This window comes from Chaetodon auriga, chromosome 7 (genome assembly GCF_051107435.1).
Source record: "Chaetodon auriga isolate fChaAug3 chromosome 7, fChaAug3.hap1, whole genome shotgun sequence".
NCBI classification, from domain to species: Eukaryota; Metazoa; Chordata; class Actinopteri; order Chaetodontiformes; family Chaetodontidae; genus Chaetodon; species Chaetodon auriga.
The window spans coordinates 21,879,617-21,899,526 of NC_135080.1; the positions used below are offsets into that span (position 1 = coordinate 21,879,617).

The following is a 19,910-nucleotide window of genomic DNA, read 5'->3' on the forward strand; positions in this document are numbered from 1 at the left end:
TGAAACAGGGTCAACTTGATGGACAGAAAAGAGGTGAGGCTGAGAAAAATAGCCTAAGGTACTGATTGCTACGGTAACAGTCGACCCAGTTTCAAAGCAAAGTACACCCAGGTGCACAATCACACACCGAAATGCAGAAAAGTGATTAATGTATGCATAGATACATGTAAAGACATGCATACATATGTTAGCTGTCACCAGTCAGTTCCTAAACACGCACACAAACACACAGCTCACACCCCCTACTCTGTATTTGACTCACCTGAGTTCGATGGCCTCCCCCATCTCGCCACAAGAACTCATTTCACACAGGAACAACAGCAGCAAGAGATGCAGAGATGACAAGCTGAGAGAAATAAGTCCCTCAGACTAGCGGTCACAGCAACAACAGCAAAAGAAAAAGATGAGAGGAGGAGAGGAGCGAGAGAGCATGTGATGATACTGCGCTCACAGTGAGGGACAGAGAGGAGAGGGAGCGCAGAGCGAGAAACAGAACCACACCTCTTCTTAAGGGATTAACTTGGAAAAAGGAGCCCTGACACATTCGCAGATACACGCACAGGGATGCACCCAAACACAATGAAACTGCCCACGGCCCGGCATGGATGAGCGTCTGGTATACAGATACACACAAACAAACACTGTACATGCACGCACATACGCTCACAGCTGCTCTAAAAATAAAGACAAATCAATGTTTGATGCTCCAAATCCTGGGAGTGAGGGAAGAAGGGAGTGGGAGGATAGAAAGAGAGAGAGTTACAGAGAGAAAGAAAGAAGGGGGAGGGCTGATTAAGCGAGTCATGGCTGGTGGTGACACAGTTTTCTTTGCTTTCCATCTGCTATGGGCGCACTGGTCAAGAGTGCACTGGGGGAGAGGGCAAGAACTGGGGCTGGAGCCTGGGGACAGGCACTGGAGCTGGAACTGGGGAATAGGGCCAGGGCTGGAGGTTGTGCTTAACGTGAGGACTGGAACTCAGCCTGGTAGTATGTTTCCACAGTTACTGGACATGAGGGATAGTGCTGCTTCCCAGTACTGGATGTTGAGGAGTAGGCCACAGAAATACAGCACGCAGCGCTTCCAACTGACAATCCAGTCGAGCTTTACTTCCTTATCAAGCCAGGACCACACCCGAATGAGCACCTGGTTGCAAGAGCATTCCAAGTTTTTGATATCCACTGGTTTCTTTTCCAGATTTCAAAGCTGGAAAACATTTTTTGGCCAAGCGGGAGAAACCTACCTCATGTGAACATTTTGGAGTAATCTGTTTCTGACAACACTGAGGTGTGGTGAGAGTCGATGAACCGCAACACATTTTACATCTACAGTGCATTTTAAAGGTTTGTTCACGAGGGTTGGGAGTTTCAAGAGTCTTGTGGGTCATGTACTTTGCGTAAGGCCAGAGGTTGGAAGTCGGGGCCTATTGCATGGATATAACCAGGGATAAAGCCAGAGATGAAGTTATGATTAGAAGAAAGACAAACAGATTCTGACTGACAACAGCACTGCATAAAAAACACAGGCTCCTCATTCCTCAACATGACGACTGCATTCTCACAGGAGTACCAGGTCAGGGTTGTCCATGAAAAATCACAACTCTCACCACGATACAATGCGACATCATCCAGCAAGGCTGTTTCGTATCAGTCACAGGGGTTAAAGGCAGTAAAGTACCAAAAGTACAATGCAGTGGAAACACAGCTTCAGAGTATTTCAGTACCTGAAGCAACAGGTCCTTTCCAACACAACCCAGGTCTTTATTTCTTCTGAATACAAAGTAAGGCTGAGTATAAAGACGAACAAGGGCTAAATGTAAAGTTGGAACTGAAAACTGTTGTTAAGGCAAAACACCTGGAGAAGGAAGTGCTCATTGGGATGTTGGGAAAGGGACAATGCAGTAGCTGAGGCAAGACAGGAATAGGGAGGACATTCAGAAGCCAAGAAAATGAGTGAGAGAGTGGTGCAGTGCTGTTTCTAGAGGTTAGGGGTTTGGGGATTAAGGGCTAACACTGTCGTAGACATGACGGAGAAACTGACCTTGAGAATCTGGGAGGGTTTTGCATAGAGCTTTAAGAAAAGAAGAGATGGTTGGTGAGGGAGGTTAAAAGGCTTGTCGGGGGTTAGACTGGGTGATTTAAAGAGCAAGTAAGTAGGCTAAAACACACCTTGTTCACACTTTGCACTAAAAGCATCTTCAGTTATCTAACCACGTGGGTACACAGCCACGATGAAGTGTAAATGCATCTGAAATGCACTGGGAATTAGAATCTGGTCACAAGTGGTCACTCAGGATGGATTTGAGGCAACTTTTGATGTCTGGCCAGGCATCCTGCAACTGGATGAAGACATTTTAGTCTGTGTTTCAGGCCGGAGGAGGGCTTGGAGCGGGTAGATAGAACTGAGCCTCAGCCTGGAGATACTATAACTCAGTGTAGTGTTCTGTGTTAATGCTATCTCTCTCTTCTCACACATTCCTAGCCTTCCATGATGCCAGTTCATCCCCTAAGCTGTTTACCCTGCAACACCCAGCGCCAGAGATCAACAATGGATGAGGCTGAGAGGGATCAAAACGTCCTTGTTGTACGCTAGCTTTGTTCACGTGCCTGTCACAGATCCAGCACTCGGGGTATTTGGAGCTAACCGGCAACATCCAACACCATCTCTATTTATGTTTAATGCCAGTTGTTCCCATTTCATGGTGAGGCTGTCAGGCCTAATCATTCTGATTGTGATACTGATGTACTTAAATGGCCCCACGGGGAAACATGTCCTTCTGAATAAATAAATTGCTCCACAAACACATATGTGCAACTCGATGCAGTGACTACAAGGATTTGAATGTCCCAAAAACATGTACATTCACAAGCGACACTGAGGAGTGCTACTGCTTCACAGATGACACTTTATGGTGCTAAGTAAAATGACATGCCTACAAAACAGCAGAGTGTAGTTTGGGGTTAATGAGAATGTAGGGAAACAAGAAAGAAAAGTTCAACAGAAGAGGCTAAAAGGAGATGCAAAAAGATGACTTCCTATCACGATTCTGTCACACTCACAACATTATTTTTGGACTGTTGAGTGATTTTCTATTGTTTAAAGGTGCACAGCAACAGCAACTGTGACATTTACAAAAACAGATAAAACCCCACACAAATGTCACTGTGGTATTCATGCTGCCAGTCTATTGTTCTGTAAATCTGATGGATGGACTCTGATGGAATTTCCTGAATTTGTGTATGTAAATTCAATCTAATTTTCTGCTTTGGCAATTACTTGATAACACAAACACCTGTTAGTGTATGAGAGACCTTCTGATGATTCAATTTAAAGGTGATACAAAGCCGGCTAATTTACATCAGTATTAAAGGAAAGAACATTTTGAGTTCCACTTCATTCCCATCATTTGGTCTCCTCCTCTTTTCTTTTGCACTCCTCCAGAAGTGAGATGCACGCACAGAAAGAGGAGGGTGAGAAAGAAAGGAATCTAAAAATAACTGAAGAGAATGGAAGACAAAGCCATGGAGGAAGATGAAAAGTGTGAGAATTTCAAGCTGATCAGAGATCAGATGGAGGTACAGTAGCTCTGTACTGTGCTGCGGCTATGCATGTGTGTGTGAGAGACGATGTGTGGGCCAGCATCTGCTTGTGCATGTATATTCATCTGTCTGAGTGTGTATCTGTCTACTACGTAGACACAAACATAAGCCTATTAAAGCTGCTGTGTAGTTATGAAACACGATGATCTCACCAACCAGGTGGTAGCAGACACACTTCCTGCCCACAATAAATAAGCCCTCTGGCACGTGTTTCAAGTGAGCTTTTCCACCAGTTAGTGCTGAAACAGAAACCCAATCATGCTCTGTGTGTGTGTGTGTGGTCGTTTGTGTGTTTAATATGTTTGTGTCTGCAAACATGTTGAATCTGAGACTCTGTGGTTTTATAACTGCCATGGCTCAGTGAGTCCGTAACAGCCTGTTATTGTAACCAACACCGTCTGAATGTAAATTAGGCTCCTGTGAACACACACGGAAACACGCACGACCACAATTAATGATCTGTGAGGTTGCAAATAAAATGATCTAACTCTATGTGCAGATCAGCTATCTTCCAATGCGCCAGTGGCCAGTGGGGCCTCCAGCATAGACCTGCTAACAGTAACAAGCGTTAACCTACTTACTGGCCCCCCCACTGGAAAACATAACAACACTAAAATAAATTATGTGTGATTACTGAGCAAGTCATTCATTTAGAGCATGTTAATTAGAGTTGATTTTTCTTATTGCAACATGCTACTCAGGCAATTATGCCAATTTGAACTTCAAAAAAGTCTAAAAGCTTTGACCCAGTAAAGACTAGTATAGAAAGGTGAACAAACTCAGAGTGGAGTTAATTTCATAGCAATGTCATTTTACTTTCATACTAGACTTCACCGATCTTGCGGCTGCTTTTAAAATGACACTCAAGTTTAGGCTCTCACGGACAAAACTCTCTCAAAAACTCATTAAACTGTCTCTTAAGCTTAAGCTGAAATAAGTGTGTTATCATTACTGAGTTAGGTTTTTCAAAACAGAATTATCTGATTGCATGAGGCTAAATCTCCAACTGTTTGAGACAATTTTTCATTCTTTCTAAATAAATACCGCAAGTTTTCTTTCTCTTGCAGTGGAAATCGTAAATCAGAATGCAGTAGACGAGAACAAAATCATGTTCACACAAGCAGTGAGCAAAGTTGTGTTTTCTTGTTTGTTTGTGACTTAGCCAAGTGGAGGACATTAAAAACCAACCGCTGTCTATGACATCATTTCCTTTAACATACCACATGCATCAGGTATGCACCCAAAACCTCAATATGTGTGTGTGTGTGTGTGTGTGCGTGTGTGCGTGTGTGTGTGTGTGTGTGTGTGTCCACAAAACATAGTAACTGCTCTGCAGTATCAAACAGTGCAGAATGGAGGATATGTTTAGAGTTTAACCTGAAGCAAAAGACACATTTCAAACAGAAATCTATAACACTGTGCTGCATTGTCCTCCAGAAGAGGACCAGCACTTCTTAAACCTGCATTCCTTGTTTGGTGTTTGCGCGTCTTTGGCCAAAAGCTGTAAAAGCTTTAAATACAACATTGACATATTTTCACCTCATGAAGTTGTTGGAGGGGATGTGTTAGCAAATACTTGCTTATTTACACATGCAGCAGATACTGAGCATCGTTAACATCCATCTCCATCCAACATCCATCCATTCACTCTCCTTTTAGCTCTTTTTCTTACTGACTCTTGAGGGAAATCTGGCTTTTGTTGCCAAATGCTCCACTATGTTCACTAGCTTGCTGCTTACTGGAGCTTTTTTTTTTTCTTTTTTGCTGAAGCTTGACAGAAAGTTAGTACGAGAAATCAACACAGTAAAGTTGCGGGCCTTAAAGCAAACTCATTTAAGACTCTAAAACGAACCCCATGAAGCGGAGGACAGCTGCAGATTTGTCTGCGAGGACCACTTTTCACATTAAAATCCATTATAAAAACATTCATGAGTGCGGCTTTAATGTAACATATTAGTACATAGTGCATACACTAAGGTGTGAAAAGAAACAGGTGGGTAATCTTAAAGGAGACATATGGAAGAATTTCTGTTTAAAATATTCAGAAATGAACTAGAATCATCAACAAAATGTGAAGAAAATACTTAGATGTTATGTCAAAGGCACTGATGCCAGCTCTACCTGCATCACCAACCATCTTTTCTTCTCTTAAAGCTCTATGCAAAACCCTCCATCATGTCTACGACTGTGTTAGCCCTTAATCCCCAAACCCCTCACCTTTAGAAACAGCACTGCACCACTCTTTCACTCATTTTCTTGGCTCCTGGGTCTCTTCCCTATTCCCATCTTGCCTCAGCTCTACCTGGTCTGTCCTGTCACAGTGAGTCACTTCAGCATCACCAGAGGGCCACTCTTCATCATCATGTTCTGTCACCGCCACTGTGGCCTGTGCTAAACCAAACACAAGCTATCCAATCATCTGCTGATAAGACAAGCATTTCAATTAGCCAATCGGCTCTCCTAAAGAATCGAAGACAAGCCTCTCTTTTGTCCAGTCACACTGTCTAAAAACTGCACCCTGATGGACGGGCTGTCCAATAGCGAGGCGTGACAGCCAAATCCACTACTTTATCCTGACAGGCCGCTCATCGATTTCTAGCTCTGGTCAATGCCACTCTCTTTTCCTTCTTTCTCTCTCCCCCCTTCATCCGTCTCTCTCCTCTCCTCTGTGACTCTCCATCATCATACGTCTCCATTATCCCCGACTTATCTTTGTCTACAGACCAACGCAAAGCCTGTAGTTACAGACAAAGCCTCAATGGCCAAACTTAAGATGATGGAGGAGTGTGTGAGTGTGTCTTCAAGTGGCCTTGAGAACACACACACACACACACACACACACAAACAAACAAACAAACACACACACACAGGCTGGGTGTATGTCAAGTGATCAAGCCTGCCACTATATTACACAATCAATAACTTGCCATCCTCTAATGTGTGTGTATGTGTGTGTATGTGTGTGAGAGAGTGTCTGCACATTCTATGGGTCAGGTGTTTAAGGCCAATGGGATGGCAGCAGCTAGTGTTCAAACCTCACATCCCAACTCAACACCTTTCCCCCTCTTTCCAGTCAACATGGCATCAGGACTCCGTCACGCGACGGTAGACACGCACACACGCAAGGACCATGTGAAAACCTTGCTGCTGCATGGCAACCGGATCCCATGGCAACCAATGGTATGGGTTTTTATGTGGGCTGGGAGAGAGAGAGAGGAGAGTGAAGGGAAAGGGGGCGGGGGGTGTGTGGGGTGGGGGTGACAGATATTTGGGAGAAAAACCGCAACTCTGGAAAAGAACGAAAATAGAAGGAGGCAGAGGAAGTAGCGGAGCAGCATGAATACTCAAACACACACACACACACACACACACACACACGTTTCTTTCACTGTGCTGAGATCAGACGAGCATGAGGAGAGAGAGACAGACAGTGACAACATTGTGGGTGAAAGGAGACCTCCCTCTGCGCTGATCACAACGAGGTCTTCCTGGTGAGGAGCAGAGGGGAGGGGGAGAGTGAAATGGAGGAGCAGGCAGAAAGAGGGTGAGCGATAAAGAGAAGGGAGAGTCGTCTTCTCAGTCATGTCCAGCAGCACTTTAGGCAATACAGGCCGCACATGACAGTGTGTATATACTTCGTATATAATGGAGTATCAGTAAAATACTTTCTGGACGGGGCAATACACCTGGAAGGAACCAAGAACTTTGGGTTGAAACTGTTTGATTTTTCACACTATTTGTTAGGCTGCATGCTGTCCAACACATTTCACTTAAGTTGCTGTCTGAGTAACATGTATATGCATTCAGCTGCTTTATTGTCACAACATAAAAGCTCATAATAACATAAAGTTGTTAACCTCTTATTCCCTAACCTGACTACCCAGTAGTTATTTTACTGATACCCAACAATCGTGCTGTAATTTACGGGTAGTAATTAAAAGAGTTATCTAATTTTTATGTACGACGCACACACATTGATGGATAGTGGTGATAGAAAAATGTCTACTGTTCCCTTAATGTGTATTATTAATGGCATGAAGGAGAGGAGAGGAGAGGAGAGGAGAGGAGAGGAGAGGAGAGGTCTTTGTTGCCTGTGCAACAGCGCCCCTGCTGGATAGTAGGAGTAACACACATCATGGTAGCAGACCAGCTGCCTGTGTTCCTGTTGTACGTGTGTGTGTGTGTGTGTGTGTGTGTGTGTGTGTGTGTGTGTGTGTCATTTTCTGTGACCTCTCACCTCTGACCTCCTGTCAGATCTGTTCCAGACAGGACGACGGGTCTTTTTTGTTTATTTGTTTTTGCTGACACATGCATGCATGTGTGCACATAGTGTGTAACACACGCTGTCTAGATGTTCAGATTTCTAGCGTTGACGGTCAGTAAGTATTCATCCATAATGCATGTTTATGCATGTAAAGCAACTAGATACAAGGCCAGAGCTCTGAAATCAATAAGGCTTTTAAAGCTTTTAACATCTGCCCCATCACACTGTCTGACAAGCTTCTGTTTGTCTTTGGTCTGCGCATTCCTAAACAGGAAACATTTGGAATTTGACTATGATGATTATGGTCCATATTTCAAGTATAGAGTTACAAATGACATATGTTGCATCCTAAATGTTTACTTGTTTGTTTCAGATATCAAATTTCGTCTCATTCCATGATCATATCTTTAAATTGGTATTTTGAGCCTGGCTACCTCCTGCACACTGCACACGGTCAAAAGCTTGTGCTGCATATATGCATCTATTATCTATCAGTCTGTCAATCTACCTATTTGCCTGTGTGACACCAACCATCTGTCTGCCTGCCCTCGAATATTCTGGTCCACAGGGAAGCACTCGCATACTTGTACATCCCCACATTACAACAAATCGTCCTTCCAGCAACATCTGGTGACACAGAAACTCGCAACACACAAGAAAAGAACATTTCATTCACAGTGCAGCACATGAAAAGAAAATTACAGTCAGTCTGTATTATCATTGTGGCCACAAACAATGCCAGTGGCTGGCTTTACAGTGGTTTGGGAGTTTTGGTTGTTGTGGAGAGGCGAGACAGAACGACCTTCACAGGGTGGTCGTGTCTTATCGACCGGCACTAAAAGCCCTAGCTGGTCACGCAGAAACAAAGGCAGAGGAAATGGGTTTAGAAATCCAGGCAGACACACACTTTGGTGGCGCTGCTGCACACATCTGATAGCTGATCGACACGTCTGATATGTAGTGTTCGATAATAATTCACATTTGGATCTTCATTCTTGACCTTTGGAGACAAAATATGGTAAAGGTCCACTTACCAATGATTTAGACTGTTTTATTAGGTGGATCTTAAGTTCAGATTCTCTTGACCAAATAATAATCCAGTAATGGATATTTTAAGAAAATTACAATTATCACAATATAGGCAATATTGGCCTCTTAATACAGCACATGCAAAAAGTTTCCGAGTGATCAATTCACAGCTCTTAGAGAGCTGTTATCTCCTCATGAAAGGACATGCCCTGCGCTGGAGTATTCCCCAACTACAGCTCTTTTACTGATGTAAGGATTGGAGAAGAGATAATGAGAGAGGATTTAGAAAGGGAAGAAGGGCCAGTCATAGGAACAAATAAGGTGCAGTGAATTAAAAAAAAGACTTGAAAGCTGGATGGAAAAACTGGAAGGGATTAAATACGGAAGGACAGAAGGAGAATGGAGAATGAAGGGAAGGAACACACAATGGGAAAGTGAGTAAGTGAATGAATGCAGGAATTAAGGAGGAGGGAAGGAGGGAAAGAAGAAAGAAACAAGTCATCCACTAGGCAACAAGTTGGGACAGTTATGTCATATTTCAGCTCGGTGAAAACATCCCACAGCGACTTCCAGAAACTCGCCCATGTTAGAGCCCACGGTTCAGAGAACATCGGTTAACCTCCGCTGAGGGGAAGTGGAGGGGGACTGTGAAGACGCAGGGTAAACACTGTCGAGGTGAAGACCCTCGGGCAGAATGGGTCATCCAAGGCCAGAGAGAAAAGAAGAGACGGAGAAAGAGGAAAGACAAGCAGACTGGTGTTTAGGCCTGTTGCTGGAAAACTGGCACTCAACAATAGTCACTGTGACATACAGAAGAGAGGAGAGGACACACAACATTCTTGTAGTCGCTTTCTCTCCAAGATAGCAGGTTCACTTCAACCATATCGGCCCCTTTGACACACACTCTCTTTCTCTTTGCACACCCCACTTCAGAGCAAAACAAAACCCATCACAAGCAAAGGGAAGCCACCTCAATAGGCATCATGGCCCCAGAAAAGCGTGGCGAGACAAAAGAGAGGGATTCTTTTAGAAACTGAGAAGTGTGTGTGCAGTGCCCCCAGTCACTACAGATTACAGACACGCACCACAGATGGCCAGCGCGTCTCGTCTTTTCACCGCCGCCACCACCGAGAATAATGGCCAGCGGTGGCCCCTCCCCCTCCTCCTCCGCTCCCTTTCTCTTTTGACAGCACGTGTGTCCGTCAAATGGAAGCGTGTGTCTGGGACAATGGCAGCCAGACAAAGAGCCCGCCTACCCCCCACCAGGATGCTGAATAGGGGGGCACGTGGGCCTTGTCATCGAGGGAACAATAGCACTGGGGGAGAGACAGGGGGAGAGGGTGTGGCACCCCAGCACCCACTGCAACTGGGGATGGTGAGGTGCAGCCTGGGTGGCCTGAGGTCAGATTTGAACTTGTGGAGTTTAGGTCTTTCAATTGAAGGGCAAATAACAAGCAAAATAGCCAGAAATCATTATGTAGGCCATATGATAAAGATTAAAAAAAAAAAAAAAAAAATCACATCAAAGGAAGAATCAGTGTTCCCTCTGAGCTGTGTGCACTCGGTGAGACTAATATTGTATCAATAATTCACCAAATTATTACTCACTTTGTCTCCAGATGCAAAGATAATACTTGTGGCTTTGCATGTTTCAGCCTATTAACCACAAATTATGTTAAATGAGTGCTGATTTTTTATCAAAGCGCGCCATACTGCATGTTTTATGATTTACTTCCCATCTTTCAGTCGCTGGAGTCCATTCATTTCAGAACAGCATGCCACTGGCCTAGCTCTAAGGGTGGCCATATCTGGTCTGTTAGTCAGCCCAATACATCACTTTGGTCCAGACTGAAAGATTTCAACGACTAGCGGATGGATCACCCTAAACGTCTGTAAAGACGCTCATTGTCCCCAGAGGATGAATTTCGATGACTCCATGTCTTTTCCTTTGGTGCCACAGTGAAATTGACATTTGTGGTTTTGACTGAAATGCCCATGTCTTGCCCCTATCATGCAGTTTGGTGCATATATCAAAAGCAAAAGTGTTGGCTTACCCCTTAGCCTCAACTGTACTGTGGTTAGTGCTGTTGTTAGCATGATAGCATTAGTGCAAAGCACCACTGTACCTAGGACCAGCCTCACAGAGCCAGAATGGCCGCAGGCTTTTTTCTTTTTACTGTAAGAAACCAAATTCACATGATCCATTTCATGAAACTCATCTTTCTTGGTGTTTACCTTCTGGCTTTTGTTTTCTAACATAACTTTTCATTATAATTCAGTACATGTTTGACATGTTACATACAAGGCATTTGAGTTGTTTTATTGTGAAAGACTTCCCATCAAAATATGAAAGCATTTTATGTTTAATTTGCCAAGACATTACTTACTGTATGTGATAAACTGCCTTTGTGCCATATGTTTGCTTGCTTTCCTTTTTGTTTTCTCTCGCCTCTCTTGAGTCTTCTACTACAAGCCCATATGCCTGAGCATTTTCTTGGTTTATGCTACTTCAATAAAAGTATTTGTTCATTCACCATTACTTTTCATCAGCACCTCCAAGTTTTCCAGTCACAATGATGACATGTTGGTGATGAATCAACTCCTGTGAAAAATTCGACTTTCACGTCTTGACAAGTTGACTTTCAACTGTAATATGATAAAATGAAACTAGCGGGTTCCAGGGAAATGGTCAGCAGTGACATTAAGTACTCACAATTTGTATTTAATAAGCACACAACACACAGAACCATCAGCATGAAGTGGTATTTCATGTCAGATGCAGGGTCTTTGCCATACAGTGTAACTGATGCCCATGACCAGGCATTCAGCAGAAACCAAGTCCAGACACAGCTGGTAGAGTTACTCCAGCCTCAGGCGTCTACTCACCGTCCAACACAGGCCGTGCAGATACAGCAGCACTGCAGAGACACCTTTGATGTGACTTATTGGATTACTGACTCGACTGGGCAAAATTTATCAGTGCTTGTGTGGATGTGCACACACCCAGGAGCATGCACACTTGTTTGTTAATGTGTGTGTGTGTGTGTGTGTGTGTGTGTGTGTGTGTGTGTGTGTGTGTGTGTATTGTTGGGGGGGTCTTTTTCTTCCTGGGGGTCAGGGTGCATAGTGGCAGGGGAGGAGAGTAGAAAGCTTGGAACAGCTGGGCTGAGTCTGCAGGGGGACAGGATAGAGGAAAAGCTGAGGGGGGTGGGGGTGACAGGACAGAAAGAGAAAGAGAGGAGAGGGGCCGGCACGTACAGGCAGGCAGGCAGGCGGGCGGGCAGGCAGGCTGCTGACTGGCTCTTTTGAGGCAGCAGCTGGTTGGAGTGGGGGTCTCACCAGCTGTGCCTCCACTGACCTCTCCCCACACTTCTCCACCTCCTCTTCCTCCCCAAACTCCGCTTCCCTTCCCCCCACAAACCAGAATCCTCACCCAAATGTAAGCAGAAATACACACACACACACACACACACACACACCCACACACACACCACACAAGACCATCTGTCAGTAGGAGGAGAGTTGCCTCTCTGATTGCTCCATAACGGTGTTGAGACACTCTTGGTAACACACAGCACCACGCCTCAAACAAAAGCCCTGGAGATATGGAACTATTCTTACCCAGACATCTTCCAACAAGTCTCTGACGTTTCAAACCCAGAGACAGGTTCCCTAGATAGATCACTACGGCTCAAAGCCGGTGACTCAGCCGCGATCGTGAGACAAGGTGCAGGAAAGCAAAATTACTGTCAGCAGTGCTGGAAAAGGACCGAAAGCTTATGACCTTTTGACAATCACACAATATGGGTCATTTTTCAGCTGACTAATTCTGATGCCTTTCATTATGTCTTGAGAAAAAAATAAACCATTTATGCCAAATTATATGGCATAAGTAGGAAGATCGAGTGGAAGAATCATCATTCACTAAGGTGATTCTCTAGAAAACATCGGTGGATCTCATATTTCGCAAATCAAGCCTCCTGGAAGAGAGAGGCTGACTCATGGATCTCACCACCTCCATGTTTGCCACCTCCCTTATTACGATCTGCATGGAGGGTGACGGTAGATCAGCGCAGATAAGCTCTGATTTATACGTAAAAAAAAAAAAAAAAAGTTGCCTCGCCTGATGCAGCCAGCATCGCTCCAGAAGTGCTTATTCAGAGCACCACTGAATCAAGTGCATCCATGGAGTAATTGATTCAAGCTCTGCTCTTGTTTTTCACTCTGTCATGTGTGGCTGGCAGGGTGAATCTGCTGTGTCGGAACAGAACAACAAGAAAAAAGAGAAGAGAGAAAGAAGACCAAGGCCAGAACACTGATTGCTTTAGAGAAAGAGAAACTGAAGAAATAAAAAAAAAAAAAAAAAAAACATTAGGCCTGGGCTCAGGCAGTGAAGAAGTCAGGAAAGTCACTCCGGAGCTGCAGTGAACATGTCTTGAATTTTATTAGAAACAGCTTCAAAATATTGAATCCATTTTCTGTTTTGTCTTACCGGCCTCACAGGACACCAGATTGTCTTTTGTCACACAAACTGGCTGTTTAGGGGAATAACTGCACCCGCATGTTTACATTCTCAACAACACAAGCAAACAATATACATGGGTGGAAAGAAATGTGATTGGTCCATGCTATGGCGCATCGCAGAGCACATGGACTCTATTAAGGGGAAGTAGTGGTTTTCTGCTCCGAAGCAGTCCGTCTATGAAAGTTTCATCTGTCCTTCAAACCATTCTGCTAATGTTATCCAGACATGTCAAACCTTAAGTAGAATTAAATATTCAGTATTACATGTCACTGCCTGCTAAATATCACGTTAAAGTGGTTCTTATTCATTAATCTAGTGTGTTTAAGGAGAAGCACGGCTATCAAATGGTAACATAAGCGAACAACCGCGTACCTGCCATCACACTTTAATTCAAATGTTGCTGAATCCTGCTTGGTCCACAGCGATATGTGACATTTCCTGCCCACTTCAAGCCAACGTACAGCCAGGACTCAGAAAGTCTCTCAAGTGATAGAACCAAAAGTGTTCAAACTTGGCCGAAAAATGTGTGTTTATGTAGGACGCTGTTGCTTATTGTAAGACGCTGACAGAGAAAATAGGTTTCCAGGGCCTTTAAAGCTCATAGTAAATGTATTGCAACTATGACTCCCGGGCAGGAGTGTGTGTCTGTACCATCATTTGCACACACATGCATCTGAAACCTATGTTTTAATCTATCTACTGCAGCACAGTGCACGCATACGGTACACAGGACTGGTTCACTGAGTGCAGTAGTATTTGCCAGTGTGTGCGACGCATGTGCAACCTTTTTGTGTGTGTATAAAATCTGTTTTGTGTAAGATCCCCTCTTAAAGCCAGGAGACTTCCAGGAAGAGTTCTGTTTATTGGCAAGTCCTCTCCTCTCCCCAGACTCCTTACCCTCAAGGGTTAGCAGTGTGAATATTAGATAGGGACAGATTGTATTAGATAACACAGACCTACATAGAGCCATGCACAGATACACACACACACACACACACAGAGAGCTTTGTGACAGTCAAACACGCATATGGTCATTTGGTGTATCTATGTAAATGAGTTAATGTCTTAATACTGTCATCATATTGCTTGCTTCATGACACTTATCTTTACGAAGAGGAACCGTGTTGAAAGAAACTAATGAAAAGTCATTTCTTTTCAGAAAAAGTAAGATATCAAGGCTGAATATGAGACTGAATGACACGCGCATGCTCTGCAATATACCGCTCATTGAACACTGTCTAGTTTCTCGTCCTTGTTTTCATATCAGTGCGCATTTCTGTTTCATATCTTGGAAGACATGCACATACAGTAGTCTACTGATACACATGGGGAAGAGGAGCCCACACAGCACACTGGGGGGCATAACCAAATCTCTCCTAACTTTACTTTGTAAAGCTGGGGCCTCAGGCGAACACTTAGATTAGAAGTCTTTTTTTTTGTATGTTAGGCAAAGTTTAAAAGCTGTAGATGTGCACTGAGGGACTTGTGTGAAAGAAATAAGTGCAGAATGGCGCAGAATGGGAATGTGAATAATGCATGTACAGGATGTGTTTCTGCATGTGCCTCATCAAGGCGCAGAACATCTTATCTTAGTCACTAAATCTGACATGGAAGCAGACACACATGCAGGCACACTTGGCTTTTTATATTAGGAGTTACATTAAGATAAAGGTAATACAAGAACAAGATGTAGATCAGAAATCCTCCTCACTACCAGTAGAAACAATGTGCAGGAATTGGTGTGATGCTGCAGACATCACACAGCTACACAGACATAGACAGCATGCACAAACAGGCCTCCACTTCACAGGCGGAGGGGCTGCATGCAGCCGCTCTGTGGGCTGGACATCTGTCCATCAAAACAAGTCTGCAGGGAAAGGGAGCGGTGAGGATGAGAAACCAACACGATAGGTTGTTTGCCATCCCCATGCTAACAACCCGCCCGTCTCAAAGATCTTTCCAAATGCATTTGTGTCAAAGTTGGGACTTGCAGTCAAATCATCGTCCCATGCAAATACAGCATGACGCAGCAACACCTCACCAAGAGAACATGGACACAAGTGCTGTTTATCTTCCATACAGCCTCTGTCTCACGTACTGTGGGAGTTGGCTGCCAGGACGTAAACAAAAATCCACGTGAAGAGAGGAGCTGTGTGGAGTGTGTGTGTGTGTGTGTGTGTGCGTGCGTAGATGTGCGTAACTGAGAGAACAGAAAGAAGACTTCAAAGCTGGTGTACAGCTGAGAAGGGGGGGGTTAAAAGGGGTTGAGATTTTCCTCTGGATCGTAGGAATGTGGTGCAAGAGCAATAACACATTCCCTATGTGGAGCCCAGAGAGCAACATAGGCTGGACAGCATGTAAACACGCACAAGAATGGAGAGAGTGGTGTGTCTCCGTCTACTCTCTCTGCACATACCAAGCAGCCATCTGGTGGACAGGACGATCCAGGACATGACTGAGTCAGACTGTTGTCCAGCCCTGCAGCCATTTATCTTTATTCCCCTCACAACCGCTTATCATCTCCCTCTTCCTCCTCTCCTCCCTTCTTGTAACCCATACTACTCCACTGTTGCCCCAGTGCCATCCTTTGAAAACAGGGAGACAGGGGGTGATCTCAAGGGAGGAAGAGCTTAAAGGGAATGATAAATGCAGGCTCACCTCTCCTGACACACTGACTTCACAGAGAGTGATGCGGTGTTACAGGGCGAGAGATGAAGGGAGAGAGGCTCCACTAATCACACCATAGTGTTTCTATTACATCAAATCATTTCCGTGCTGGCTGCATGTCGCCTTGGCATCTCCACAATATTCCTCTGTGATCTGAGGAGAGAGCAGACACAGCCCGTGGGAGGACAGTCTATATACTTCCTATTGATCTCCTTGTTAAGGCTTGTTGAAGCCTAAGGTGCCCGGAGCCTCATCCATTAAAACATAACTTAAAAAAAAAAAAGCCAGAAAGCACTCTGGCTTCATTGTAGATTTCATCATGCTTGTAGAGTAATTTCAGAGTGTAGTCAGAGCCGTGAAAGTGATATCAGTAAGGATCATGTTGTGCGTAATGATGTAAAGTAGTCTCAGCTTTGAAATATAATAGAAAATCCATGTTGCTGGGTGTTTTTGGGTTCCGATCCTGAAAGGGCTTGGATGTGGTTGGGAGCAGAAGTTTGTGCCGACAGAGGAACCCTTTCTAAAGGAGCAGTGTGATCACATGAGCTCGTACAGATAGATAACAAGCAAACCTGCCTCCAGTAAGCTGGTGTTGTAGCTTCCTGACTTCTCTGTATCTCCTGCAGTATCTCTGCTCTCACTGTCTTTGGCTTTAGAAAGTTCATCCATTGATTCATTTGGAGTGTCACTTGTAATCTTCCCATTGCCAAAGGGGAAGCAGACGACTGACTTTTTATCTCAGAGAAACTAAGTAAATAAAAATGAACCCCCGAACAGCTTCAGTCTAGAGAGAACACTGTGGGCCTGATCATTTACTCCCAGTTCATCAGCCTCTACGTACCTTCCTCCTCAGAGTGGGACATTTTTTGCTATGCTAAGCTAACCGGCTTCTGGCTGTGGCTTCATATTTAAAGAGGAGATACAGTGGCATCAATCGCCAAGGTTCGCCATTTGGCGTCTGAGTGAGACGCACTCGGCTTTCAACTAACTCACTAACAGGCTGACATTTCTCCAAATGCCTAACTGTTATCCAATTAACTTTTGTAGCTTAAGGTACTCGCTGACTCTTCTCAGCGCATAAATAGGGAACTTCTGCTAGCTTAAGGATACAGTCAAAAACTTTGTCACTAACTAAAAATCACAGCCCTTATGTTTCAGTATCTCTTCAATTGAACAAACACACTTAAGATCCTTTGCCCCTCACGTGTGTGTGTGAATCTGTGGTGTTTTCCTCCATCACACACTGTGAGACTGAACAGTCAAGACAGAAAATACAATTTAATTACATTCAACGAGTGAAATAAAAGCAAATATAGGTGGTACTTGAGAGCCATAATGTCATGTAGCATTGTAAAACATGTGCCAGATCTGACTGCTTGCTCTCAGTTCAAGGCATGAGGTAATATAATAAATTAAGCTGCAATAATTTCACACTCTGGAATCTGTCCAAGTCAGTAAGGGTGTTTTTTGAATGGCTGCTCAGGATTCAAAGTCATCACACATTTTGATTATGCTTGGAAAGCTTTTAACCAGAGTCTGCAGTCTTTCTGTCTCCGTCTCCACCATGCTTTCCCATCCATTCTTCCTAATAGCTGCAAGTGCCCAACATAATACCTGACTGACGGGCTAGCTAGCTATACAGACTGGGAAGGCCCTGGCTTGAGTGGCTGGCTGATTTACAGGCGTTCTGGGTGGCTGGCTCTCCACAGGCAAACCCTGAATCCCTACTGGGCTTTCTGGGCTTACTGGGTGGACTGGCTACTCATCTTCCTACAGTGCGGACAGACAAAGGCAGGTCTGTTCCTCTGGGAGCCAGCAGGCAGCGACTGCCACTTCCCCTGACCGGGAGAGGCAGACACAGAGAAGGGAGGAAAGGCAGCTAGATGAAGAAATTGATGTTTTGAGAGGAAAGGGAGAGGACTGAGAGAGATAAAGAGCAGAAGAGAAAAGACAGAGGGGGCTTTTAAACAACTGAGTGCTGAGAGGAAATGGGGGGAAAAAAACAGGGAGGAAAAGAGCACAGTGTGGAGAAAAGGTCTGCAGGTCAGGCCCTGCCCAATAGCTGCATATAGTCCAACATGGTTCCGGTGTAATGACCTACAATCAATCAAAATGTTGCTTTCTATTGCCCTTTTCACAAAGTGTTTGCCTCACAGCCTCCATGCAGTCACGACAGCCACCATCCACTCTAAATGCTAACACTATCAACCATCACCGTGGCAGTGGCATTTTACTGCAGCTCGCCTGAGAAACAAGACACCTCTCCCTCCTCCATCTTCCCTCCTTTCATCTCCCTCCGGCTCTGTCCATCTCTGCAGCACCTACGATGGCTCCTCACCTCTTTCCTCTTGGCCTCCAGCCTCATCCATCTGCCCTAGAAAATAGCTGCTGTCGCGTGACAAGCAGTTTGGATGATTCAGATTCCCCTTCGCTCGTTTTTCACATCTCTCTGTTATTTGCTTTTTTTTTTTTGGTTTTTACGTCTTCCATATCATTTCATTTTTTTTTGAAAAGAACAACTTTTGTAGCAGTTTCATGACAGTAAAGTCTGCTTTGGTCCATAAGACAATTATCTCATGGCATCTTCTGTGGTATCATTGTAATGTTTCTGCAGTGTGTCTGTGGTGCACATGCTCCTAATATGCCTAATCACTTTTTTTTAATCTCATTTGTTATGGCAGGATATTTGTGTGGAAACAGTTTTGGTGTGATATTTTTATATTCTTCCGTCCTTCTTCCTGATATTTTTATCCTTCTCACGTGTATTATCAGGATTACTACGCCTTGTTTTTCATGAGGGATCATTTCCATCCCCTCTCTTCTTCATGACCATGATGCCAACAGCTGGGAGAGTGGGCCACATCTGGCGCGCAGCTGGCCACCATAGGAAGACAGGCCGAGGGAAGGGACTGATACGAGAGTAGCAGAAAAGAGGCGAGGAGTAGTGAGGAGCAATGGTGTGACGAGGAAATCTATATAAGGTATATTCAAGGTTGTTGAGTGCAGCGAATGCGAGAGACGTGAGGAGGTGTAGAGGGGGAAAAAAAAGACACAATGAGACAAGGAGGAGCAAAAGAACAGGCAAATGAAAGTTGGCGACACCTGCAATGCTGTCACAGGAAGCACAAAGAGAGCAGCACACGGAAGAAGAAAGTGACGACATATTGACGGAAAGATAAAACGGCCGCAAGAAAGGAAAAGAGGCAGGAACCGAGAGCGACAGACTGATGGAGGCAGGGAGAGGCGAGGGAGAGAGGAGTACAGTCATGTGGAGTCAGATGCTCCTAATCAGCTGCCTCGCTGTCAGAGCTCCTCGCCATAGCAACTATGAGTCATAGCACCGGTAAACAGAGAGGATGTTTTATAAACCGAAAGCCTCGCTGGCACACGTACACATTTACAAGCATACTGTAGCGGGAGGTGAGCCACGGACTGGTCTGCTCAGAGACGAACACGTGGTGCTTACACAAGATGTGCTCTGCCTCAGCCAGTCATCAGTGACAGGTGGATTTATGACTGAGATTAGAGTAAACTTTACAGAACGAACCCGGAGGAGTCTGTGAAGCAAAAAACAATGATTGCTTGTTTTTTTTCCTGGCATCAGTGAGGACTTTTAGCAGGGCGGAGGGTCAATTCTCAAAAATTATGTACGATCAACAAGCCAATGAAAAGAGGCTACTGGTATCTACAGTACCAGCTACATTTCTTGGGACAAATGGAAAGCAGTGACTGATGTCCAGCAATAGACTTTTATTGGGTCAGTTTGCTCCCCTGATATGATTTTAGTTTTTGAGTCACTTCCGAGTGGTATTTCTCAATTTCTTAGCT

The 19,910-nt window shown here is 44.5% G+C and overlaps 1 protein-coding gene across 2 annotated transcripts in view; it reads right to left on the reverse strand.

The window, feature by feature from the left end:
- Positions 1-19,910, reverse strand: part of numbl (NUMB like endocytic adaptor protein) — a 53,075-nt gene that overhangs the window by 26,373 nt on the left and 6,792 nt on the right. Inside the window, exon 1 of one of the 2 annotated variants that reach the window (XM_076734509.1) lies at positions 263-676. The exons of the other annotated variant lie outside the window; for it this stretch is intronic. Within the exon in view, the coding sequence (XP_076590624.1) occupies positions 263-303 (41 nt within the window). The 5' untranslated portion in view covers positions 304-676. Of the gene's footprint in view, positions 1-262; positions 677-19,910 lie in introns of those variants that run through there. 2 annotated transcript variants of the gene reach the window in all.